The 26829-nt window shown below is 40.3% G+C and overlaps 1 protein-coding gene across 11 annotated transcripts in view; it reads left to right on the top strand.

Annotated features, from left to right (window-relative positions):
• Terb1 (telomere repeat binding bouquet formation protein 1) overlaps window positions 1–23652 on the top strand; it is a 63170-nt gene extending 39518 nt beyond the window's left edge. For 8 of the 11 annotated variants that reach the window (XM_011248404.2, XM_011248405.2, XM_011248403.2 and 5 more), the window contains 6 exons: window positions 1198–1259; window positions 1550–1642; window positions 17596–17745; window positions 18510–18575; window positions 22326–22448; window positions 23040–23652. In XM_011248404.2, coding sequence (XP_011246706.1) covers window positions 1198–1259; window positions 1550–1642; window positions 17596–17745; window positions 18510–18575; window positions 22326–22448; window positions 23040–23227 — 682 coding nt within the window. In that variant the 3' untranslated portion in view covers window positions 23228–23652. Of the gene's footprint in view, window positions 1–1197; window positions 1260–1549; window positions 1643–17595; window positions 17770–18509; window positions 18576–22325; window positions 22625–23039 lie in introns of those variants that run through there. The other 3 variants (NM_180958.3, XM_011248406.2, XR_003947307.1) reach the window with 3 other exon arrangements.
• The last annotated feature ends 3177 nt before the right edge of the window (window positions 23653–26829 follow it).

The following is a 26829-nucleotide window of genomic DNA, read 5'->3' as shown; positions in this document are numbered from 1 at the left end:
TCAGAGTGTCAGAGGAAACACACTTAGGCTTTTGACCATTGTCCAAAAAACCAAAAAACTCAAAGGAAAATTTACACTTTTGTCAGAACTCAGAAAATTAGGAGGCTTAGGAGTGTGGCATGGGAGCTCTGTCTTCAAGACCATTCTTGGGGTAATTTTAACCTTACTTCTCATGGATGGAGACTGCAAAATGCTCAGATGTGTTTTGGGGCCAGCCTTCTTGCCTTCTACTCCAAGGCTTTCACTCATGTATTCATTCATATTCATTCTCTTTCTCTCTCTTTCTCTCTCGGATTGGCCCTGTCCTTATTAGAGTAAAGGCAGAAGGATAAAACACAAATTCGGGCAGTGGTGGAGCACACCTTTAATCCTAGCACTTGGGAGGCAGAGGCAGGTGGATTTCTGAGGCCAGCCTGGTCTACAGAGTGAGTTCCAGGACAGTCAGGGCTATACAGAGAAACCCTGTCTCGAAAAAACAAAACAAAAACAACAACAACAACAAAAAACCCCACAAATTCAAAGTTACCCTCTAGTTTAACCTCAAGTTTAAGGTCAATCATGGATACAGAAGACTAAAAATAAATAAAAATTTTAAAAGGAGCCCTGTCTATTAGTGTTTTTACAATATCTCTCTTCATCTTCTTTTGCTCTCTAGAGTCTTGTTTCCTATGACTATTGCAGACCCTATTTTGGCCAAGTTTGTTGATGTACTGGTCAGCCTCTGTCATTATAGCAAAATGCCTGAGGCAGTTAACTTTTAAAAGGAAAAGGTTTATTTTGTCCCATGCTTCTGAAAGTTGAAGTCTGAAATGGTGGGCTAGGTACCCTTTGCTTTTGAGTCTCTAGCAAGGGTAGCACAACATGACAGGTGCATCTGTTGGAGCAAACCACACACCTCATGATCCAAGAAACAGAAGAAATAGGACAAGCTAGTCACACAGTCCCCTTCAAGGGTGTATACCGGGTGACCTTAAGACCTTCTACAAGGCCCCACTCCTGAGAATCTCAAAATCTCCCAGTAGTGCCCAGGGCTTGAGTAATGGGCTTTGGAGAAACATTTGACATTGAGATTATAGCAGTAGGTTTTGGATCCAGCTCCATCTGTCTGTTGGACATTGAGAATCACACTACTATTTAAAATTTCCCCCACACCACAGAATCTTCACTTCTAGTAACATAGTATCCATTTTCTTACAGTGACCAGGTCCTTAAACATCTGCCTCATACTGTCAAAAATAGAAAGCAGGTACCAGAAACAGGTATGATTTAAACTGTTTGTTTGTTTGATTGATTGTTTCTAAGAAAATAGGTAGTGGATGCTTAAAACTCAAGTGTAAATTGGTACATCCACCCTGTGTAACTCTGACACACCCACCTTTAGTACCACTTACTCATATGCAGAATCTTTCTCTTTATCCACTAGTATGACTGGATATGTAGTACTGAGAGAAAATGTATAAAAATCTGAGACTTTATACATCTTACACAATTCAGAACCTTTTCATTAAACAACAACAACAAAAAAACGTATGTTTTGGATTTTTTTCAGATCCATTTACATTGTGTTTAGACATAATAGATAGAGAAGTTGGTATTCAAGCAACTGACAGCTGTTCCAGAATGTTAAAATATACGTGCTCAGGTAAAATTTTTTTAAGATTTATTATTATTCATAAGTATACTGTAGCTGTCTTCAGACACCCCAGAAGAGGGCATCAGATCTCATGGGATTAGAACTCAGGACCTTCAGAAGAGCAGTCCAGTGCTCTTACCCACTGAGCCATCTCGCCAGCCCATAAATATTTTTAATTATAATAATTTTATAATTGAATCTGTATCTACTATTAGTTAACTAGAATTTATAACACTTCTGCCTTAATTTCATCTCCTTTGAATAAATGACAATCTGAATTTTGAGTGAAAGCATTCAAGTCAATGTTCTCTATTTACATTAGGCCATGCCCACATGAGTAAATGTAATTAGTCTGTCCCCTATTATTTATTGTTTTGTTTTATCATAACACCACCTATAACTTTAAATGTGCAAGATAAATATGTTTACAGAGAGTAGAAAAATATTTACTATTATTATGCTCTAAACAGGTATTAAATATCCCATAATAGTTTTATATTTATAATTTATTAATGTTCACAGTGTGCCATGCCCCATTACTTATTTTTTCTGTAAGGTCTCATTGCACTGATGCCAACCTTTCTATTCACAGCCTACCATTTCTTCATTTTCATGCTCACTTTTTAATGCACCCTGCTTTATGGAAAAATCTTCGGTTCCTCCATGTTCAGTTGAGAAGATCACTATTCTATTTTAGATGATGACATGCATCTGTTACTCTGAGGCTGATGTGTAACCATAATATGAATCCCATGTCCTCTCTCTTCTGACTCATATAATTGTGAACTCCTTTCTTCAGTCCCGTCTTTAAATCATCACACCCCTGTTCCAGCCACTTCAGAGACTGAGGGAGAGCTGGGAGGTGGTGAACACCTTTTAGCCCAGCACTTGGCAGGCAGAGGCAGGCATCTCTCTGAGTTTGAGGCCAGCTTGGTCTACAGAGTGAGTTCCAGGACAGCTATGACTACACAGAGAAACCCTGTCTCGAAAAACTAAGAAAACAGAGAGAGGGGTTGGGTGGAGACTGACACAGGAAGGATCATTAGAGCCTAGGAATTGCAGTCTAGTTGAGCAAGGTAGTACTTCCTCATCTCTCAAACACAGACAAGCGAAGTCAGTGTCTTAGTTACAGTTCTATTGCTGTGGAAAGACACCATGACCAAGGCAGTTCTTATGAAAGAAAGCATTTAATTGGTGGCTTGCTTACAGTTTCAGAGATATAGTCCTTTATCATTATGGTGGGGAGAGCAGGACAGCATGCAGGCAAGTGCTGGAGGAGTAGCTGAGAGCCACATCCTGATCTGTAAGCCAAAAGACAAAGACTCTGGGCTTTAGAAACCTCAAAGCCCCCTCCCACCAAGTGACACACTTTCTCCAACAAGGCCACACCTCCTAATCCTTCTCTAGTAGTGCCATTCCCTGTGACTAAGTGTTCAAATATATAAGCTTGTGGGGGCCATTCTATTCATACCACCACAGACAGCTTTAATATGAAAAATGTGGTTTAATCTCATTTCTTTTTTTTTTTTTTCTGCTTTTGAAACAGGCTATCACACTGTAATCCAAGCTGGCCCAGAACCCACTATATAGCCTAGGCTATCCTGAGATTTAGCTGTGAGCCACCACTCGTAGATTAACCTAATATTTCATTGCTAAAAGTGTGGACTCCTTAGTTTAAGTTGTTCATGTCTAATAGATGCTGATCATTTTTATACTTTCCTTATAAATTTCATAGTATGTATAGTACCATCTTAAGTTCATTGCAAAATACCTTGGTAGATAGTTTGGGCTATTATATCCATTTTTCTTACCTGAACCATGCTTATTTTTTCTCATCCTAAAAATATATATATACTTAGTACTATTTGCTTTCTCTTTAAATATTCATCTACTCTACCTTCCTTTTTTAAGAGAAAGGGAAAAGGGAGGGAGGGAGGAAAGGAGGAAGGGGGGAAGAGGAGAATTCCTTGCATGTATGCCTGTGAAATCATTTGTGCTTTGCAGTTTCATGAGGTCCCATTTATCAGTTGTTGATCTTAGAGCCTGAGCCATTGGTGTTCTGTCTAGGACATTGTCTCCTGTACCAATTTGTTTAAAGCTATTTCCCACTTTCTCTTCTATTAGATTAAGTGTTTCTGGGTCTATGTTGTGGTATTTGATACACTTGGACTTGAGTTTTGTGCAGAGTGATGAGTTTGGATCTATTTGAATTCTTCTACTTGCAGACATCAGTTAGACCAACACTTTTTGTTGAAGATGCTTTCTTTTTTCCAGTGTATGTTTTTGGGGTTCTTTGTCAAAAATCAAGTGTTGATAGGTTGTGTGTGTTTATTTCTGGGTATTCAGTTTGATTCCATTGAATAGCCTGTCTGTTACTGATACCATGTAGTTTTTATTACTATTGCTCTTTAGTACAGATTGAAGACAGGGATAGTGTTTCCTCTAGAAGTTCTTTTTATTGTTCAAAATTGTTTTAGATATCCTGGGATTTTTTTTGTTTGTTTTTTCATATGAAATTGAGAATTGTTCTTTCAAGAGCTGTAAAGAATTTTGTTGGAATCTTGATAGGGATTGCATTGAATCTATAGATTGCTTTTGACAAGATGGCCATTTTCACTATGTTAATCTTACCAATCATGAGCATGGAAGGTCTTTCCATCTTCTAAATCTTTCTCACTTTTTTTCTTCAGAGACTTGAAGTTCTTGTCGTAGAGGTCTTTCACTTGCTTGGTTAGGGTTACACCAAGATTTTTATATTATTTTTGGCTATTGTGAAGGGTATTGTATTTCTAACTTCTTTCTGAACCTGTTTATCACTTGTATAAAGGAACACTACTGATTTTTTTTTTTTTAGTTAATTTTGTATCAATCCACTTTGTTGAAAGCGTTTATCACCTCTAGGAATTCTCTGGTTGTTTTTGTGCTCACTTATGTATGCTATCATATCATCTGAGAATAGTGATACTTTGAATTCTTCCTTTTCAATTTGTTTCCCCTTGATTTCCTTTTGTTGTCTATAATTGCTCTGGCTAGAACTTTAAGTTCTATATATAAGAGATATGGGGAAAGTGGACAGCCTTGTCTTGCCTCTGGTTCTAATGGAATTGTTTTAAACTTCTCTCCATTTAATTTGATAGTGCCAATTGGCTTGCTGTATGCTGCCTTTATTGTGTTTCAGTATTCACCTTATATCACTGATCTCTCCAAGAATTTGAACATGAAGGGGTGTTGGGTTTTGTCAAAAGCTTTTTCAGCATCTAATGATATGATCACGTGGGTTTTTTCTTTCAGTTTGCTTATATAGTTATGTTGGTGGATTTTCATATATTGAACCACCCCTGCATCTTGCGCGCGCTCGACTGGCCAGGAAGAACGACGCTGCAACAGGATCCTTCTGCACACGTTTATTGGGAGAGCTTGATTGTAGAGGCGAAAAGACTTCGAGCCCAGAACTGGTGCTGCTTTTATAGGCCTAGGAGGGGCGTGTCTCACACCCGGATTGGTTATGCACTAAGCCTCATTTGCATGTTCCTCATCTGATTGGCTACTCTCTCTCAGTACCTTACAGAACCTCATTATCATACCTCATTTGCATGTCTCACATCTGATTGGTTATACTCTCAGTACCTTACAGAACCTCATTATCATGCCTGGGCCAGGCAGTGTCTTTGCAAAAAACTTTACTGCATATGTACACATTGGTTGTTTGTCCAATCTTATGCGTGGTGGCCAGCAGTAGTCAGTGCCACTCTGCAACGGCACATGTGGCTTCCCACATCTCCCCCTGTTTGTTTTAATAAAATGAGGCTGGACTAGGCCTGTGCAATTATGCCCATCCGCCGTGGCTCCTGTTTTAGGTCGTTCCTCTAATGTCACAGCCTTACCCGTCATAGGGTAACCCTATCGCCACCGGGCCCCATGTCTTAGGTTGGACTGTGCATGAGGAAAGTTGCCCGTCTCTGGATACCGCAGTGCTGTGTGACAATAACTGCTAAATGACCTAGGGCGAACTCTGCAAAAGAGGCCAGCCAAAAAATGAATTAGTGGGGTAATCATGATCACCCTATTGATGAGCAAGGGCTGATCAATGATCGTTGAGTCTCTCTCATCTAATCTCATGCTGACTAATTCTTGAGCATAGATAACCAAATTTCAGGGGAGGAGCCGTTTTCAATAGCTAAAAGTGCCTGAGTTATAATCACCTTGTCACGTTTTTGTTGAGTTCTGAATTTGCATACCAATCAGAGCATGAACACCAGTTCACAGCATATGGCAGCACCAAACAAAATCACTCCCACCCATTCCTTAAAGTAAGAAAAAGCAGAGGTAGGCCAAGAGGTAAAGTCTCCAAGGGTCACTGGTTCCACTCTGGTCCCATTAAGGTTCAGGATCTGCATCTGCAGCCTCGTCTGCAACCTTCCCAGCTCCTGCGACCAGTTCCCCTTCAGGTAATTCGATAGGTCTGTACTTTTAATAAAAGAATTATTAATGTACCTATTGGGAGTAATGCACACATGCAATGTGGATGCCACACAACTCATTTGTATGACATCCATCATCTGTTCCATGTCATGTTGTAAAATATCCACTCTGATTCACTAACATTAACCCTGAGGTGATATGAGAATCCACCCTTTGCAGGGTAAGCAATGCTTCAGACGTTTTTTCTGCTATCTGACTTATAGTGTCAGCAGTATTAATTTGATCTGCCCAATTAGAGATAATCTTTTTCTTAAAAATATACAGGGTGTAAAAGGTTTATCCACATTATGCACAAAGCATAATGTATAATTTAAATGAAAACTAGTACTCTTATACACCCGTGGCTCTTGAGGAGTTTGTCGTGCATAAGGCACATCCAAAAAACATTCCTTTGCAAAAAACAAAGGCTAGGTAGAAGAATTGGAATGTACCGGTAAAGGTACTGGCCATGATCTTACTATGGCCCATAAAGGTATACTTATCCTGGTTTCAATCATCAGGAGCAGGAGAATCATCTTGGGGTTCATCTTGCTCTTTCAGGGTCCTTGTCAGTCGCGTCGGGACCCAAAGTGGATTTTCTTCACCCTGTGGAAAAACACAAATAGCTCCCCGGGACCTGATTAAGATAGGATCCGGGCCATACCATTTATTATCAAGGACATTTTTCCATTTGACCATTTCATTGGGCGATTGAGGCCATTGTCCATGCCTTTCAGCTGGTGATCTTCCAGCATCATCTAATTTTAGAAAATTAAGAGTAAATATTGCAAGGGATAGAGCCATCTTTGGCGTCATAGCCTCTATTTCCCCTTTCTGTTTTTGCAAATATTGTTTCAGAGTGCGGTGGGCTCTCTCAATGATGCCTTGGCCCTGTGGATTATAGGGCAATCCAGTAATATGTTTTACTTGCATTTGTTTGCAAAATTGGCTAAATTTAGAAGTATATGCAGGACCATTATCTGTCTTTAACACTAGGGGCTTGCCCCATGCAGCCCAAGCCTCTAAGCAGTGAGATATGACATGAACTGCTTTTTCCCCTGTCAAGGGAGAGGCATGTAGGACACCAGAACTGGTATCGATAGATACATGTACATATTGTAATTTCCCAAAAGATGGGATATGCATGACGTCCATTTGCCAAACATCTAGGGGTCGCAATCCGCGAGGATTAACACCCACGGAAGGTGCATTAATAAATTCTACACATTTACCACACTGTAGGACAATATCTCGGGCTTCATATGATTAATAGAAGGCAAGGTGAATGCAAATCTAGGTTTATCTTTCTTATTTAATGGAATGGAAAAGAAACAATCCTTAATATCTACTACTATAATTCTCCAATCCTTAGGTAGAGCTGAGAGTAGGGGGAGTCCTCTTTGTACAGGACCCATAACTTGCATTTGTGCGTTAATGGCTCTTAGGTCATGTAACAATCTCCATTTACCTGACTTCTTCTTTACAACGAAAATAGGGGTGTTCCAGGGTGATTGAGTGGGTTCCAAATGTCCCAGGTCTAATTGTTTTTGTACTAATTCTTTAGCTGCTTTTAACTTCTCAGAGGGTAAAGGCCACTGAGGCACCCACACCGTGTCCTCCGTACGCCATGGAATGGGCAAAGGCTCCTCAGTGGCCCCTAGAAAAAACTCAGCCCTTTCTTATCTACTTTTTCTGTGGCTTTAACTGGTGAAATTCTACCTTGTAAGTTTTTTCCAAGACCTAGTCCAGGTATATATCCCATTCCTTTCATCATTTCCTTGCTTTTCTGAGAGTAATCATTAGTCAATATAAAGTTCATGGCTGACAACACATCTCTTCCCCATAAGTTTACAGGTAAAGAGAGTACATAAGGTTGAAAAAGCCCTGTTCTTCCTTCTTTATCTTTCCATTGTAAGGATTTTGCACTTATAGTTGGGGTAGCCTCATATCCTAATCCTTGTAAGCTATGTGACGATTGATTAACAGGCCAAGAAGCGGGCCACCAATTACTGGATATAATGCTTTTATCTGCTCCTGTATCCATTATACCTTGAAAGGTTTTTCCTTCTATTTGTAATTGTAAAGTGGGACGATTTTCCAAATCTAAAGATATGTAGGCCACATTCGTTCCTGTAGAACCGAGTCCCTTATCCCCTCGGGAATCCTGGCTACTAGGGAACATGTTATGCAAACTAGGAAGAATCAGTAATTGAGCAATTCGATCTCCAGGAGAAATGGCTACAATACCTCGGGGTGCAGAACACATAATCTTAACTTGTCCCTCATAATCTGAGTCTATAACTCCGGGATGTATCATCAATCCTTTCAAAGCAGAAGAGGACCTACCCAACAGTAGGCCCACTGTATCCTTTGGTAAGGGACCTCTAAAGTCTGATGAAATAGGTTGGCACCCCATTTGAGGTGTAAGAATTACTCTGGAGGTGGCACAGATGTCCAATCCTGCTGAACCCGGAGTGGCTCTCCTCAGTCTCTGGGTGGCCTCATGGACACTGTGGTCTGAAATGCCCCATACATTTGGGGGCCCTGGGGACGGGGGCCCCTCACCCCGTTTTTTGGCTGTTGCACTTTAAACTGAGGTATTGGCCTTCCTTTTATATCTCTGACTGATCTACATTCATTTGCCCAATGTCTTCCTTTCCCACATTTTGGGCAAGTACCTGGTTCTGTCTTTTCAAACCTACTCTTTCTACCCTTTGTACACTGCTTTTGCATATGACCTGTTTGTCCACAATTATAGCAGGTTATTTCTTTTGCTTGCACCATCAAAACTGCGGCAGCCAGCCCTGCATTTGAAAGAGGTCCTCCTATTTCTCTACAGGCTTTCATCCATGCTTGTAGCCCTTTCCCTTTCCATGGTGTGATAGCATTTCTACATTCTTTGGTACATTGCTCATAAACTAATTGTTCAATTAATGGCATTGCGGCCTCAGCATCACCAAATATACGTCCTGCCGCTTCCATCATGCGAGCCACAAATTCAGAGAACGGCTCATTAGTTCCCTGAATAATTTTTGTCAAGTTACCAGATACCTCTCCTCTATTAGGCAATGCTTTCCAAGCTTTCACTGCTGCCTGATTAATTTGATCATAGACCTGCACTGGGTATCCTAATTGATTGTTTGTCCATATACCCTGACCTGTAAGCATTTCAAAGCTCCATGCTTGTTGCCCTGCAGTAGCATTAGTACGGGCCTGACTCAAACACAGATCATGCCATATAGACTTCCAATCTAGATACTGTCCCATCGTAAGACATGCCTTTACCACACTCATCCAGTCAAAAGGAGTCATGGCATTGTGAGCCAATCTATCAATTTGGGACTGAGTAAATGAGGCATTAACTCCATAGGTCCTTACTGACTCTGCTAGCTCTTTTACTTGTTTATGTGATATTGGCTCATAATATCGCTGTTGAGCATGATCCTGAAAAACAGGAAAAGCCTGACATATTTTTTGCAACCCTTTAGGAGTGCAAAAAGAGTGACCATTGCCAATTGCTTTCTTATCTGCATAAGGCGGAGTAGGTGGGGGAGCACTGAAACTCCTCCCTATTGGACCAGATCTTTCTGCCTCATACTCCGCAGCAGCCTCCTTCAAATCTTCCTCCTCTCCTGTTGATAATTCGGAATCCTCTGAGCTAGACAATTCTAATGACTCAGAGTCCTCGAGAGGAGGGTAAATTGACTTAATTTTCTGCTTTTTACTATTTTTTATACTATTTTTTGTATCTTTACATTTTGGGAGTTGACAATTAAAGCCATGATATAAAATCAAGGCAAGAAAGATAGCAACCCCAGCAACAATTATCAGATCTATTTCGTAGGAGAGCATGCCTCTCACATTAATTTCTTTCTACTTACCGGTACCGCCGTTCCTCAGCTGAAGAGTTCTGAATCCACTCCGGATCCTTCTCAGCAGTCTGTTTTGCAGGAACACTTCATTACCACCGTTCCCCAGCTGAAGAGTTCTGAATCCACGCTGGATCCTTCTCAGCAGTCTGTTTTGCGGGAACCTTTATTAACTGCTCCTTCCCCGTGATGCAGTTCTGAATCCTCCCTGTAGCAGGGGGTCTTCGCTCGTGCCTGAAGATGTTTCTTGTCCCGGGTTTTTGGCACCACTTCTTGCGCGCGCTCGACTGGCCAGGAAGAACGACGCTGCAACAGGATCCTTCTGCACACGTTTATTGGGAGAGCTTGATTGTAGAGGCGAAAAGACTTCGAGCCCAGAACTGGTGCTGCTTTTATAGGCCTAGGAGGGGCGTGTCTCACACCCGGATTGGTTATGCACTAAGCCTCATTTGCATGTTCCTCATCTGATTGGCTACTCTCTCTCAGTACCTTACAGAACCTCATTATCATACCTCATTTGCATGTCTCACATCTGATTGGTTATACTCTCAGTACCTTACAGAACCTCATTATCATGCCTGGGCCAGGCAGTGTCTTTGCAAAAAACTTTACTGCATATGTACACATTGGTTGTTTGTCCAATCTTATGCGTGGTGGCCAGCAGTAGTCAGTGCCACTCTGCAACGGCACATGTGGCTTCCCACACCTGCATCCCTGGGATGAAGCCTACTTGATCATGGTGGATGATGGCTTTGATATATTCTTGGATTCAATTTGCTAGTACTTTTTGAGTATTTTTGCATCAATGTTCATAAGGGAAATTGTTCTGAAATTCTCTTTCTTTGTTGATTCTGTGTGGTTTTGGTATCAGGTAACTGTGGCCTCATAGAATGAGTTTGGCAATGTTCCTTCTGTTTTTATTTTGTAAAATAGTTTGAGGAATATTAGCTCTTTTTTGAAGTATGGTAAAATTCTATGCTAAGTCCATCTGACCCAGGGTGTTTTTGTTTGGTTTGGGTTTGGGTTTTTTATATTTTTTATTATTTTTATTTTTATTTTTTGATTGGGAGACTTTTAATAACTAGTTCTATTTTCTTAGGGATTATAGGACTGTTCAGATAGTTTACCTGATCTTCATTGAGCTTTGGTAATTGGTATCTTTCTAGAAAATCATCCATTTAATTTAGATTTTTCAGAATAAGACCTAATTACTCTTTTAATTTCCCCAGTGTGTACATTGTTAATGTCACCCTTTTCATTTCTGATTTTGTTAATTTGGGTATTGCCTCTGTCCCTTTTCGTTTGGCTAAGGGTTTGTCTATCTTGTTGATTTTCTCAGAGAACCAGCTCTTGGTTTTGTTCTCTTTGTTTCTAGTTGATTGGTTTCAGCCCTGAGTTTCCTGCTGTCTACTCCTGGACATTTTTGATTCTTTTTCCCCACCCCTAGGGCCTTCAGATGTACTTTTAATTCATTAGAGTGAGAGCTCTCCAGTTTCTTCCTGAGGGCACTTAGTGTTATGAACTTTACTCTTAGCACTGCTTTTAGAGTGTCCCATAAGGTTGGGTCCATTGTGACCTCATTTTCATTGAATTCTAGAAAGTCTTTAATTTCTTTATTTCTTCCCTGACCCAGTGATCGCTGACTAGTGTTGTTCAGTTTCCATGAGTATATAGGCTTTCTGTTGTTTCTGTTGTTGAAGCTCAGCTTTAATCCATAGTGATCTGATAAGATGTGTGGGGCTACTTTAATCTTCTTATATCTGTTGGGGCTTGCTTTTGCTTTGCTTTTGCTTGCAATTATATGGTCAGTTTTGGAGAAGTTTCCATGAGATGCTGAAAAGAAGGCATATTCATTTGTTTGGGGTGAAATGTTCTATAGATGTCTATTAGATCCATTTGAGTCATAACCTCTGTTAGTTTCATTATTTCTCTATTTAGTTGCTGTCTGAATGACCTGTTGATTGGTGAGAGTGGGTTGTCAAAGTCTCCCACTATTAATGTGTAGGGTTTGATGTGTGACTTAAGCTTTAGTAGTGCTTCTTTTACAAATGTGGGTCCCCTTGCATTTGGGGGAGATGTTCAGAACTGAGCTATCTTCTCAGTGGATTTTTCCTTTGATGTGTATGAAATGTCCTTCCCCAACTCTCTTGATTACTTTCAGTTGAAGATCTACTTTATTAGATATAAATTAATGGCTACTCTAGCTTGTTTCTTAGGTCTATTTTCTTGGAAAACCTTTTTCCAGCTCTTTATTCTGAGATAATGTCTGAGATGTGTGTCTTGTATACATCAAAATAATTGATTCTGGTTATGCATCCATTCTGTTAGCCTGTGTGTCTTTACTGGGAGAATTGAGTCCATTGATGTTGAGAGATATTAATGACCAATGATTGATCATTACTTCCTGTTATTGTGATGTTGGTGGTAGTAGTGTGTGGTACACCATACTTCTGACTCAAGGTAGATCACAGTTTCAACACTGAAGCATTACATTGTACCACATTCATCATATTAATGATACTTGATCAAATTTTGAGTTTTGTTTTTGAAAGATACTGCCTAGGCTGGGCCTGGGAATTTCTGGACTTAAGAGATCCTCCTAGCTTAGCTCCACCTCCCAAGAAGCCAGGACTATTGGTGTATATAACATTGTGCCTTGCCTGATAACATATTCTTTTGTTGTTGTTGTGTTGTGTTGTGTTTTGAGATATGGTTTCTCTGTGTAGCACTGGCTATCCTGGAACTCTTTCTATAGACCAGGCTAGCCTTGAACTCAAAGATCTGTCTGCCTCTGCCTCCTGACTGTTGAGATTAAAACTGCCCAGATCTGATAATATATTCTTTTTGTTTGTTTGTTTGCCTGTTTGTTTTCAAGACAGAGTTTCTCTGTGTAGCCCTGGCTGTTCTGGAACTCACTCTGTAGACCAGGCTGGCCTTGAACTCAGAAATCTACCTGCCTCTGCCTCCCAAGAGCTAGGATTAAAGGCGTGCACCACCACTGCCCAGCCTGATAATATATTCTTATGAAGCGAGGTTTTATAAATTTTTGTGATTTAAAAAGTAAGAACCACATAAAATTTCAATGTGGAAAAGGAAATGAGTATGATAATATCTAGCTTTATTACAAAATTAAGAAGTTGTGCTGTCACAGGTGCTGTTCTATTTGCTGTAAAGAAACACCAGGACCAAGGTAACCATTATGAAAGAAAGGATTTAATTGAGGACTTGTCCATGATCATTATGGCAGGAAGCATGGCGGTCTGCAAGCATGGTGCTGAAGCAATAGCTGAGAACTTTACATCCTTATCCACGGGAAGCAGGCAGAGAGAAAGAGTCAGACATACAGAGACAAAGAGAGACAAAAACAAAAGACTGTGCCTAGCTTGACCTTTTGAAACCACAAATCCCACTGTCAGTGATACACCTCCTCCAGCAAGGCTACACTTCCTAATCCTTCCCAAACAGCTCTACTAACTGAAGACCAGGCATTCAAACATATGAACCTATGGGGAGTCTTCTCATTTAAACCACTATATGTGTCATCACTAATACATGTACACTATGTCTGACATTTCTTGATTCACTGGTCTATCTGAATATAAGATACAGGAATGGAGGAAGAGAGAAGAGACTAGGGAGATAGCTAAATTGCTAAAGTACTTGCTTAGCAAGCATGTAGAACTTATTTCCATCTCAGCAGCCATGTAAAAAGCTGACACATAGTTGGGGTTTTGTTGTTGTTGTTGTTGTTTAATTTAACTTTATTTTTTACTTATTCACTTTACATCCTGTTCACTGTCTCCCGCCGGGTCACCCCTCCCACTATCTTTCATTCTTCCCCCCACCCCTTCTCTTCTGAGCTGCTGTCGTCCCCCCCCCCCCCCGGGTATCCCCTCGCCCTGGCACTTCAAGTTTCTTCAAAGCTATACATTTCCTCTTCCACTAAGACCAGACAAGGCAACCCAGCTAGAAGAACATATCCCACGTACAGGCAACAGCTATTGGGGTAGCCCCTGCTCCAGTTGTTTGGGACCCACATGAAGACCAGGCTGTATATCTGCTATTTATGTGTGTGGAGGCCTAGGTCTGGCCCATATATGTTCTTTGGTTCATAGTTAAGACTCTGAGAGCCCCAAGAGTCTGGGTTAGTTGACTCTGTTGGTCTTCCTGTGGAGTTCTTATCCCCTTAGGAGCCGTAGTCGTTCCTCCTGTTCTTTCATAAGATCCCCAAGCTCCATCCAATGTTTGGCTATGGGTGTCTGCATCTGTCTGAGTCACCTGCTGGATGAAGCCTCTCAGAGGACAGTCATGTTTGACTCCTGTCTGCAAGCATAACAGAGTATCATAAATAGTGTCAGGGATTGGTGCTTTTCCATAGGATAGGTCTCAAGTTGGCATATACTTGTAATTTTCCCCAGGTCCTAGACTTTTCTTCCAAATAAATGAATGAATGAATGAATGAATGAATGTTGGAAGGATGGTCCCTGAGGAATAACAATTGAAGTTGACCTCTCACTTCCACATGTGTATACACACATACATGTACATGTTTACCTACATAAACATGTGCATACAAACAATACTTCCCTGTCCTTTTATACGATACAACGAGAAGTACAAAATACATTGTAAGAGGAATTTTAGCAAGACAATTGAACCTGAATTTGATGAATCATTAACAGTATATAAGAACATTTATTTAAAATGTCTCACTATGTAGTACAGATTGGCTTTCAAGTGCTTGCTCACTCTGTCTGTCTAGAGATAGGTTCTCACTATATAACCCAAACTGGCCTGGAACTCATAATCTTCATACCAAAGTCTCCTGAGTGTTGAGATTATAGTCAAAGATCAGCACACCTGCTCTATAAAGACATCTTTAATGGACACAGGTAAGATGTAACTAGCAAATCCTCTGAGAAGCCATGACACAAGTCACTTCTTTCACAGGTAAATGGCAAGGAAGGCAGGGAGGACCAATAACAGATCTAAATTAACTCAAACACTAGAGTTATAGCTCAGTGTGTAAGGACCTGAGTTTGATCCCAGTAACACAAACAAATAAACAAAATTGATATCAACCAAATGTAATGGTGGGTCTTGTTTAGATCATGATTCAAAGAACTAAAATTTTGGAACAACAACAACAGCAACAACAAAAAAATAAAAAGAAAAGGAGAACAAGGAGGGAGAGAATGGTAGAAGTGAGAAAATGAGAGGGTTTGTTTTTGAGCTAAAGCCAATTACTGCATGGCTGTAATCTCAATACTCAAGAGACTAATGCATGAGCATTGTTGCAGGTTCAAGGTTAGCTAGGGCTATTAAGTAAAATCTTCTCTTTCCAAAGCAAAAAAAAAAAAAACAAAAACAAAACAAAAAAAAAAAGCAAAAAACTAAAAAACAAAGACAAAAAAATTGAGGTATGGGGAACTTTGAGCACTGTGGTGATTTGAATAAGATTAGCCCCTGTAGGCTCATATATTTGTCTGCTTAAAGAGTAGCATTAAGAAGTGTGGCTTTGCTGGAGTAGATGTGGCCTTGTTGGAGGAAGTATGTCATTGGGGGTGGGCTTTGGGATTTCAAATGCTTGATCCAGGGTGTCTCCTTCCCTCCCTCTGCTCTCTTCCTGCTTGTCTTAGGGCTTCTATTGCTGTGAAGAGACACCATGAACACAGCAACTCTTATAAAGGAAGACATTTAATTGGGGCTGGCTTACAGTTTCAGAGGCTTAGTGCATTATTTTCATAGTGGGAAACATGAGGGCAGGCATGGTGCTAGAGAAGGAACTGAGAGTTCTACATCTTGATCAGCAGTCAGCAGATGAAGACTGTGTGTCACACTGGGAATAGCTTAATCATAGGAGACCTGAAAGGCCACCCCCATAGTAACACACTTCTACAACAAGGCTATACCTACTCCAACAAAGCCACACTTCTTAATAGTGTCACTTCCTATGGACCAAGCATTCAAACACATGAGTTTGTGGGCACCACTCCTATTCAAACTACCACACTGCTGCCTGCTAATCCAAATGTAGGACTCTTGACTCCTTCTCCAGCTCCATGTCTGCCTGCATGCTGCCATGCTTCCTGCCATGACAATAATGGACTTTGACCCCATAAACCAGCCCCAATTAAATGTTCTCCTTTATAAGAGTTGCTGCGGTCATGGTGTCTCTTCACAGCAATAGAAACCCTTACCAAGACAGGCACTGTATTTAGATTATAGTAAGTATTATTTTCTTAGGTGATAATTTTATATATTTAAAAAGCAGAGTCTTTATGTTAGCGATGTATAATGACATGATATTTTAATGCAACTTCCATTGTCCTCATGGGTATATTAGAATGGGAGAGATGTCAATAAAATTTGACTTTCTGTGATTTAATAATTATGAAACTGGGTAAAGTATGCACAGATGTTTGTTGTACTCTGGCCTTACTTTTAGGTGTTTAAAATGTTCCATAATAATGTTTAAAGCAAACAGAAAAAAAATGATTGAGCGTAAAGGTCATGTCTGTATTACATTTTTGATGCTGTGAGAAAACAGCACCAAGGCAACTTACAGAAGGAAGGTTCCAGAGCGTGAGCTAAGAGCCCACACTTTGGTCCACAGGAAGGCAGCAGAGAGAATGTACTGGAGATGGCACCAGTCTTTACATTCTCAAAGCCCACTTCCAGTGACACATTTCCTGAACATTCTCAAAGAACACTGCCAGCTAGGGACCAAGTATCCAAACGCTGAGACTGTGGAGGACCTTTTTTTGTTGTTGTTGTTGTTGTTGTTGTTGTTGTTCGAGACAGGGTTTCTCTGTATAGCCCGGCTGTCCTGGAGCTCACTTTGTAGACTATGCTGGCCTCGAACTCAGAAATCCGCCTGCCTCTGCCTCTCCAGTGCTGGGATTAAAGGTGTGCACCACCACGCCCAGCCACACAACTTCTTTAGGTACCTTCCCCTAATGGCTCAAAACCAAGCCCGTGTAGATGCTTCTTGTTTCTTTCTCCTTTCTGTTTATGGGAGACAGAGTCTCATATAGTCCAGGCTGGCCTCCGGTTCACTATATAAGCCAGGATAGCCAAGAACTTCCTAAATGCTGGGATTACATTGTGTACACGATTTTATGCTGTGCTAGGGATTTAATCCAGGGTTTTATGCACACTAGGCAAATAGTCTACCAACTGAGAGAATCCTTAATTAGCTCTTTCCTTTTTCTTTTTCAGTCCTGGGAGTTGAACCCCGGCCTTAGCACGCGCTGGTTGAGCACTGTGCACTGACTTGGAGTAGCCCTTTAATATTTTTATTTTTTTTTTAGATAGGTTTCAGAAAACTGCCTAAGCTAACCTTAAACTTGTAAACGTCCTGCCTTCCTGCCTGGCCTTCTAAGTCCTTAGGGTTGTGTGCATGTGACACCACAGTGTGTTGGATGCTTCTTTTCTGTGTGGCCATAACTGTTCACACCTCTGCCTCTGCCCTAACACTTCATAATATTTTCTTTACTCTCTGGGGTTGGGTTTCTTGAAATACTTATAAATTCCTGACTTAGTTCAGCATCATAGAAATTATCTGATTTCACAGCTATTAGTATATACTTTTGTAACATCTGTACATTAACTTAATTTGTTTTCTTTTAGGTTGCATAGTAGCAAGAAAACTCCTCAACAGCCGAAATTTTAGCAAGTTTTTGCACTCATGTGCATACCAGTGTGTTCACCATAAAGTCATTATGGAAGCTGAAGACAAATATAAAAATGAACTAAGGAAAACATTTATCTGTGCAAAAAGTAATTCATTCAGCAACTTTAACTGTAATTATGGCTATACATTCTGAACTATCATCCAAAATATTAAGTTTGTTGATAAGGGTATAAAGTAATGTTAAAAGGAAAAATCTATAAATAACCAGTAAAAAAGATGTTCTAAAGTATATTTGGCTCTGTAGTTGCTTAAAAATTCTTCCTAAACTTAGCATGGTAGCACACACCTATAGTCTCAGTCTTTGGGTGTGGTGGCTCATATTTTTTTATCTCCGTACTCAGGAGGCCAAGGCAGGCAGGCCGGCCAGCCTGGTTTACATAGCTAGCTCTTGGACAGCCAGGGCTTTATTGAGAAGCCCTGTCTTGAAAAACAAAAAACCAACCAACCAACCAACCAAACAAACAAACAAACAAACAAACAGAGAGATGGGGCTAGGGAGGTGGCTCGGCAGTTTAAAACACATGCTGCTCTTGCAGAGGATCCAGGTTGGGTTCCAGCACCTACATGGTAGCTCACAACTATCTCTAATTTCAGTTCCAGGGAATCCAACTGTTCCAGGGAAGCCCTCCAGGTTTCTACAGCCACCAGGCACAAATGTTTATATACAGGCCAAAAAGTCATATACATTAAGAAATATAATAAATAAAAAATTATTTATAGTTATAGAATTATTTATAGTTCACTAAGGATTCCTACTAGAAGAGAGTAATAAGTATCAACTAGCAGAATTGATAATGTAACTACTTAAATTACTGTTTTAAGTATACTAAATGTTTTTTATATTTTTCAGAAATTTTGCTGACTCCCTGTAGAAGAAGACAACTTTGTAAAGAATCTACTGCCTCTGAAGAACTAAGTAAGTATATTTAATTTTTAAATAAGCTTAAATTTTACATATTCCTAAAAAAGAAGAGAGCAGCTGAATTAACTACTTAAAATGATAACCCTTGGCTTTCATGAGATTATAGCTACTGAAAAGAGACACCGTCTTCCTCCCTTCATGGTATTTGTTCACTTGCTGCCTGCCACCTTGGGACAGGAGCTCTAGGAAACTGATCTAGCTTTCTTCCTCCCTTCCCCTCCCTCCCTCCCTTCCTCCCTTCCTCTCTCCCTCATTCCCTCTCTCCCTCCCTCCCTTCCTCCCTTCCTTTCTCCCTTCTTTCCTTTATTTTTGAGCTACATGTGCAAGCAGTGTCTATGGAGGCCAAAAGAGGACATTAGATCCCCTGGAATTGGAGTTGTAGACCGTTATAAGCTGCTGTGTGTGTGCTGGGTTTGAACCCTAACCCTCTGGTGCTTTTAACAGCTGAGCTTTCTCTCCAGTCCTGACAGTTATCAAATATCTTCTATATGTAAGTTGTTTTATAGCCTTTTATTTCCTTTAATTGTGTTAATCAGCTGGTAAGTCACAGTACTTTGATTCAAATGCAAGACATCTAGAAATGCTTGTTATAGCCTCTGGTTCAAGTTTCAAGCAAGTTATTCTATATACAAGTACTTCAGAGAGACATTACAGAAGGCTCCTTTCTATTGATATAACTATAGTATTTTAAGTGCTAAAAATTGAAGAGTCCAATGGAATAAATCTTAATTTCCTGTTTGAAAATAAAAATCTTAATAAGTTAGTTTTTAGAAATGTTGTTTGTTTTTGTTTTTTGAGACAGGTTTCTCTCTCTGTAGCCATGGCTATTCTGGAACTAACTCTGTAGACTAGGCTGACCTCAAACTCACAGAGATCTGCTTGTCTCTGCCTCCTGAGTGCTGGGATTAAAGGCCTTTGCCACGGTCACCTGGAAGCTTATAGAAATGTTAAGGAGCAGGGCTATGAGGCAGCTGGTGAGGCACTGTACAAACATGAGCACCTGATTTACATCTCTAGCACCCACATAAATTGGACATGCTGGCACACATGTCTGCCATCCCAGCGCTGGGAGGGTAGAGACAGGCACATCCCCAAATCTAGCAGGCCATGCAGTCCTGCCAGTGGGTGAATTCCAGGTTTAGCAAGAGAACCAGTCTGTCAGAAGGGGGCTAGAGAGGTGATAAGCAATAATAGGAAGAAACACAACATTGACTTCTACTTTCCATGCATATTAATTGATTGATTGGAGGATTGAGTGATTGATTATATAATCTTAATTTAACCATATGGTTAATTTTCTGGGTTTTCACTATTCCAATTTATCAGAGATTTCAAGAGTATTATTGTATTCTTCTAGTCCTAGTAAGCTAATACTTCAGACTAAGAATATGGCAATGGAGTCCATTACTTATTACTGTCAACTGGAAATTAGTAATATTAATGGAACTATTCTGTTGTTTACTACGGACTTTTAGACTTGGTATATCTTGCAAGCATTTTTATCTTACTTAACATTTATTTGATGACTTCACTGCCAAACCGTGGACGCTACTTATAATTTACTTTACACATCGTGAGTCTTTTTCTACATGAAGAGCTCATCATGGAGTTGGAGAAGTAGCTCAGCAGATGAGAGAGCTTACTGCTCTTGCACAGGACCTAGGTTTCCCAGCACACACGTGAGATAGCTCATGACCACCTGCAACTCATGTTCCAGGGAATCTGATGCCCTCAGCCTCTGAAGGCACCTGCGCTCATGTGATGCGGATAAACTTGTATAGGCTCACACATATACATATACACACACATACATATGCATGCTCAAATACATATACAAATAAGCCTTATTAAAACATTATTCATGTAGAACCAGGTGTGGTGGTGTGTCCCCATAATCCCCGCTCGCAAGGAGGCAAAGGCATAATGACTGCTGAAGTTCAGGACCAGCATGGTCTACACGGCAAGTTCTAGGCTAGCCAGGGCACATAGCAAGATCCTGTTTCAAAAGAAAAAATGTGAAATGGACAAAAAAATTATTTATGTAAGTTAAAATTAAGTACAGTGCCACTTTTTAAAATGTTGCATACTTCAGTCTCCCAAGTTCTGGGCTAACAGGTATGGAACACTATTTCTGGCATCAAACATATTTTTCCAAGTAACATTTCCAATATTGTTTCTGTAGTATCTATTACACAATGGGATTTTTGTCCCATACAGTGTGTCACACTTAGAAATGTTCTTAGGTAGGCATGGTGGCGCATGCCTTACACCTCAGCACTTGGGAGACAAATCTCCGTGAGTTCAAGGTCAGCCTGGTCTACAAAGTGAGTTTCAGGACAGCCAAGGCTATTATACAAAGAAACTTAGTATTGAAAAACTAAAAGAGAAAGAAAATTGTTCTTGGCAAAGACCTGACATCAAATTCATAGATTTTCCCCCCAGTAATGTGTCTTCAAAGCAAATATATAAAACTAAAAGTTAGTCTATAATTAAGTTACATTGAAAATAATCAGTGAGCCTCATGAAAATGGACATAATTATGGTTATGCACTAATTATACAGAATGATCCTAAATCCTATTAAATAGCATTCAGCTTAAATACCAAATACTAATTTTAATAGGTTAGACTTAGTTAACTAAAAATAAGCAATTGATATTTGGCCTGCTCTGCTAGAATTTACAAGAGTGTTTTGAAGAAGTATGAATTTGCATCTTAATATCTTTTAAATCGAGCCCTGTTGCTCATTTTCTTCTGCAACACCGAGACTAAGAATAGCGCTGAGACTGGGAGGTGTGACTCATGCCTCTAATCCCAGCACTAGGGAAGCTAAGGCAGAGGACACACAGCCTTGAGGCAAGTGTGAGTGATACAGGAAGACTTTCTAAAAGCATAATGATAATAAAATAATAATAATAATAATAAATATTTTTAAATTACACTCTAAAGGCCATGGAGTGAAGTCTTCTTCAAAGCTGCCCAGTCCTCTACAGTAGAATTTGTAAGTCAGGGAGATGGCAGCCTTAGTGAAAATGGGGGGGCTTTATGACATGTTTCAGGCCTCCACATTCTAAAAGTTATAACCTACCCAGTTCTTATTTCAAGAAGATCAAGTCATTTATCAGATGAAGCTTCAAAGAAACTTGGGTAGCCACAGTTTTCCAGCATTTTCCAAAATAAGTAGTTTTGAGATAGTTTTATCAATAATAACCTCTCTTAATAAATATTGGTGATTGCACACTATCTTTGAGATACTATTCTTAGGGAATGCAGTGGTCACTCAGCTACTCAGAAGCCTCTCCCTCTGTGGAGTTTGTAGTTTAAATACTGACTTCTAAGTGAGAACCCTGACTTCTCAGCTTCTGCTGGGAAGGTGTTCTCTTCCGTTTTAAACATTCTCACTCACTTTATCAGGGTGGACAGATAGCCAGCAGTGTTGCCTTGTAATGGTGAAGCTTTATACCATTCCTTCTGCATCCATCCTTCTACAGTAAGGCGCGCAGCCTCAAGCAGAAATGCAAGAGCACTTCTCTCTGGCATCTGCCTACAGTGCCATACAAATTAGTAACAAACTGAAGGAAACACTGATTCCACAGGTTGTTTCAACCTCAGCATGCATGCCTATGACAGGAGTGTGTCCATATGTATCGCATATACACAGTGATAATAAAGCTGTTTCCTAGTAACAATCATCAGAAGATAATTGAAATAACTGGTTACCAATTGTGTATTCTTTCTATTATAGAAATTGTTCATCAAAAACCAGATAGTAAAAAACTTCCAGGTTTGGAGGCACAGGCCTTAAATACCAGCATTCCAGAGGCTATGGAAAGAAGATCACCAGTTCCAGGCCAGAGTGGACTACATAGTGAGTTTGAGGCAACCCCAGGCTACATAGGAAAAGCCCATCTCAAAAAAAGAAAAAGAAAGAAAAAAGAAAACCTACAAACTTCCTTTAGCATGATGTGACCTGTTTTGTTTTTACATTTTGTAAGCCAAGAAGCCTTACAGATAATATACATGAATGTAAAAAAAAAAAAAAAAAAACTCTTATTCTTAAAAACAATGAAAACTGGTATTCAAAATAACAAATGTTGGTATTCTTCTCTGTGAAGTTATGGAGCCTTTGGGAAGACTGTATCTGTAAGATCCATAAGCCGTTTGCTAACCGTCCTCACAGCAGTGCTGCATTAAATTCTAGTGTTTATAAACTGACTTTCTGATTGATATGTGTGGGTATTATTTCAGTGGACTAAGTTATACTATTAAAGCAGTCACAGTGGTATCACCTAACAATAGTCTTTGAAGCTGAAGTGAATTTCTATTTGATAAAGTGTCCCTGGCATCAAATTGTCTCATTCTGTGGTTTATATCCTTAGAACAAGCTATACATTTATTTGAGTCGTAAGGTTTCTTATTTCAGCAAGTATTAATATATTCTATAATTCATTCATTACAGAAAAAAGAAGAATTCGTAAAGACTTTACCAAAGAAGAAGTAAATTATCTTTTCCATGGAGTTAAAACAATGGGAAATCATTGGAATTCAATTTTGTGGTCTTTCCCCTTTCAGAAAGGACGAAGGGCTGTAGACCTTGCTCACAAATACCACAGGCTGATCAAAGGCCCCAGCTGTGCAGCCCTGTGACTGGAGGAGATTCGGTCCTTTGTTTGGACTCTTAAAATAGAATTTCTTAGGAGATAAAATATGTTAAAATTTCTCCTTAACTCTTGTGAGACGGGGAATGATGAAACAGAAATAGTTTAAGTTAAATGATTTTTGTGATATAAACTCTTCAAAATGATACAATAATTTATAAAGCAAGTGCATTTTCAGTGTGGAAATTAGAATCCCTCCGTGAGGTCAAATGTAATGTGCCTTTACTTTTCCTTATGGTCAAAGACCAGCCTTTAAACATCACTTAGCATTGTATTGCCACAAATACTGTGTGAGACGCTGCATTTCAGTATTTTTGTCTAGTGCCAAAGTCCACCTTAGTACTGATAAGTTTCTCAAGCTGTTCAGCTAAGGCTCACACCCAACAAATAAACAGATGGCATTTTGTTAATTGAGATGATTCCTCCTCTTTTACTTAATGCTAGTCGGGGTTTCTCTGTGGAACTTTGGCTGCTCCAGAACTTGCTCTATAGACCAGGGTGGCCATGAACTCACAGAGATTGGTCCACCTCTACATCCCCAGTGTTGGGATTCAAGGCACGAGTCACCACTGCCTTGCCGGAATTCCTCCTATGAAGTTGTATTAGCACTCTGATGTTCTGTGATCAGATTCTCCTCTTCCTACTGTGTTTGCTGCTTGACTTATTTATTCTTTACACTGTATTGATTGATTATGTACATGGGCACAAGAGTGCCACAGGGCACATGTGAAAGTCAGAGAAAACTTGCAGAAATTACTTTTCCCCTTCTGCTCCGAGGATCCTAGAACTCGAACTCAGTGCCTTTACTTGCCACCATCTTACTGGCCCTTTGCTTTAGGTGTTTTGCAGTGTCTCTCTCACTTCTCCCTCCTGTTCTTCCACATTTTCCCCTTTATGCTAATGAGTCATAACTACTTCATGCAAAGCATGAGTGTAGTCACTGCTCTGATGAGTGTAGTCATTGCTGGGCCTGTTATTGTCTATTCATAATATATGGCCTGAGAAGGGACTCCAGTTCTCTGCTAGACAAAATTTTATGAACCTAATTTCGATGTTTTTTTGACATTCTATGGGACCAACTTTCCAATCATAATTAATATAGTTAAACCTTTTTACATTAGAATTGGAGTAATTTTGAAATAAGTCCTGTCCTGTTGGGCTTGTTTGTAATCTTATGTAGCTCAGGCTGACCTTGCACTCAGTATATAGCTTAGAATGACCTTCTCTGGTTTTGCTTATTGATTTGTTATGTGTATAGCATACATATACAGATCTGGGGCTTGGCTCTAGAACACTGTGTTTCCCAGTCACCACTGAGTACAGCACCAGCCTCAGTTTTGTTTTTGAGACAGTCTCTCACTATGTAACCTAGGCTGGTTTTGAACCATTATCCCCCTGCCTTAGCTTCTTCACAAGTGTTGGGATTACAGGTTTCTGCCACCACACCCAGTTTGTGAGATGCTAGAAACATAACTGTGCACCACACTCTGTCAAGTGAGTGGTATCTCCAGCCCATGGTATGGTCTCGTTGTTAAACCCTACTATAGGACTTTAAGAATGCCTGTTAAGTTTCTGATTTCGTTAGATTTAGTCTGTGCTGTTTGCCATCCAGTATTTTTGGAAACACTGCTGTTTCTGTGCGCTCTCCTCGAGTCACAGATAGCAACTGAATTGCCTGTGACAGGCTCTAGCATCTCTGGTAGCCCCTCCTCTCCATCTCAGGCCAGCCTCCTCTCCACCTCAGGCCAACCTCCTCTTTGTTCAGACGTGGTCTCATGCAGACCAGACTGGCCTTGAATTCAAGCTCTCCCTCTCTCGGCCTCCCCAGTGCTAAGGTTTTAGACTTGTGCCACCACACTGGGTGGCTTTAACAAGCATCAGTGCTATCACCCAGCCTTTATTTTTAACCTTCTTTTGTTATGAATTGTCAAATTCTCTGTTGAGATTTGCATTCCCTATGTCTGCACCATCCTCCCCCCTGATATTCTGGCAAGAAAAGAAAGCTACTATATGCATTTGTATCTGGTGCTATCTATCTTCTCGTTTTGGAACAGGTCACATTAGAGAATTTGTGTTCAATTAGAGTCATCAGAGAGGAAGGAGCCTCCCTAGAGGAAATACCTCCATAAGATCCAGCTGTAGGGCATTTTCTCAATGATCTATGGGGAAGAGCCCAGCCCATTGTGGGTGCTACCATCCCTGGGCTGGTGGTCCTGGTGGGGATTTAGCTCACTGGCCCAGAGTGTTCAACTCTAGTGTCCTGTTATGACTTCCAATCTTGCTTGCTCTTCCCTCCCATTTTCCTTTTTCCAGTTTACATTCAAGTTGGCAAACTACATGCCCATTGTTGCATCCTTTAATTTATGCTGCTAATTTTTAGCTGAACCAGAATCACTGTATTTTTCAACTGAAACCTACTTAAGTGATTGCTTTTCCTGCCATATCACATTTCCTTATGGTATTTATCAACACCTTGTAAAGTTACCCTGCTTCCTTAGAGAACAGCAAAAGGCCATACCTAAAGTTACCCCTGATCAGCACAAACCTGTCTTTCTTTTCTCCATTACTTCTCCCCTTTTACATCCAGTCTCCCCACTACCTTCTCCACTCAAGAAAAGCAGTCACAGCTGCTTGTTCTGCTGTGAAATATTGACTCTCTGAAAAATAGGATTTAAAAAAGCAAAAAAAACAGAAACCTTGCAGGGCAGTGGGGGCACTCCTAGCCCTCCAAAGGCAGAGGCAGGTGGATCTCCGAGTTCAAGGCCAGCCTGGCCTACAGAGTAAGTTCGAAGACAGCAAGGGCTACACAGAGAAACCCTGTCTCAAACAACAACAACAACAATAAAATTGGTAAAGCAAAGCCAAAAGTATTGTTAACTGTGGTGGTAAAAATCATTCACAGTTTAATAAAGTCTACAAAGGAGGAGATGAAAAACAACATTCTGAGGATTTGTGATAAACTTTCAATGAGCATCCTGAAAATTAAGCCATATAATAGTTGAAGAAACATGGCTGGAGAGATGGCTCAGCGGTTAAGAGCATTAACTACTCTTCCAAAGGACCTGGGTTCAATTCCCAGTACCCACAGGGCAGCTCACAACCATCTGTAATCCCAGTTACAAGGGGTTCAGACACTCTCTTCTGCCCTCCACAGGCATTGCATACACATAGTGGACAGATATGCAAGCAGACAAAGCACCTATACACATTTAATAAAAGTAAAACTAAAAGAGTAATGACTGGAAGTGGCAGGATACCACCTCTAGAACTGGGTCTTGGGGCTGTTTTGAGACAGGGTATCTTAGGGTTAGTGCTGTGATGAAATACCATGACCAAAAGCAAGTTGGGAAGGAAAGAGTTTATTTCATCTTACCCTTCCAGATCATAATCCATCATTGGAGGAAGTCAGGACAGGGTCTCAAGCAGGGCTAAAACCTGGGGGCAGGAACCGATGCAGAGGCCATGGAGGGGTGCTGCTTACTGGCTTGCTCAGCCAGCCCAGGCATGGCACCACCCACAATGGCATTTCTTCAATTGAGCTTCCTTCTTCCCTGATGACTCTAATTGACACACAAAACTAGCCGGCACACA

The sequence above is a fragment of the Mus musculus genome, chromosome 8, assembly GCF_000001635.26.
Source record: "Mus musculus strain C57BL/6J chromosome 8, GRCm38.p6 C57BL/6J".
Classification (NCBI taxonomy): domain Eukaryota; kingdom Metazoa; phylum Chordata; class Mammalia; order Rodentia; family Muridae; genus Mus; species Mus musculus.
This window is presented reverse-complemented; position numbering and strand designations above follow the sequence as displayed.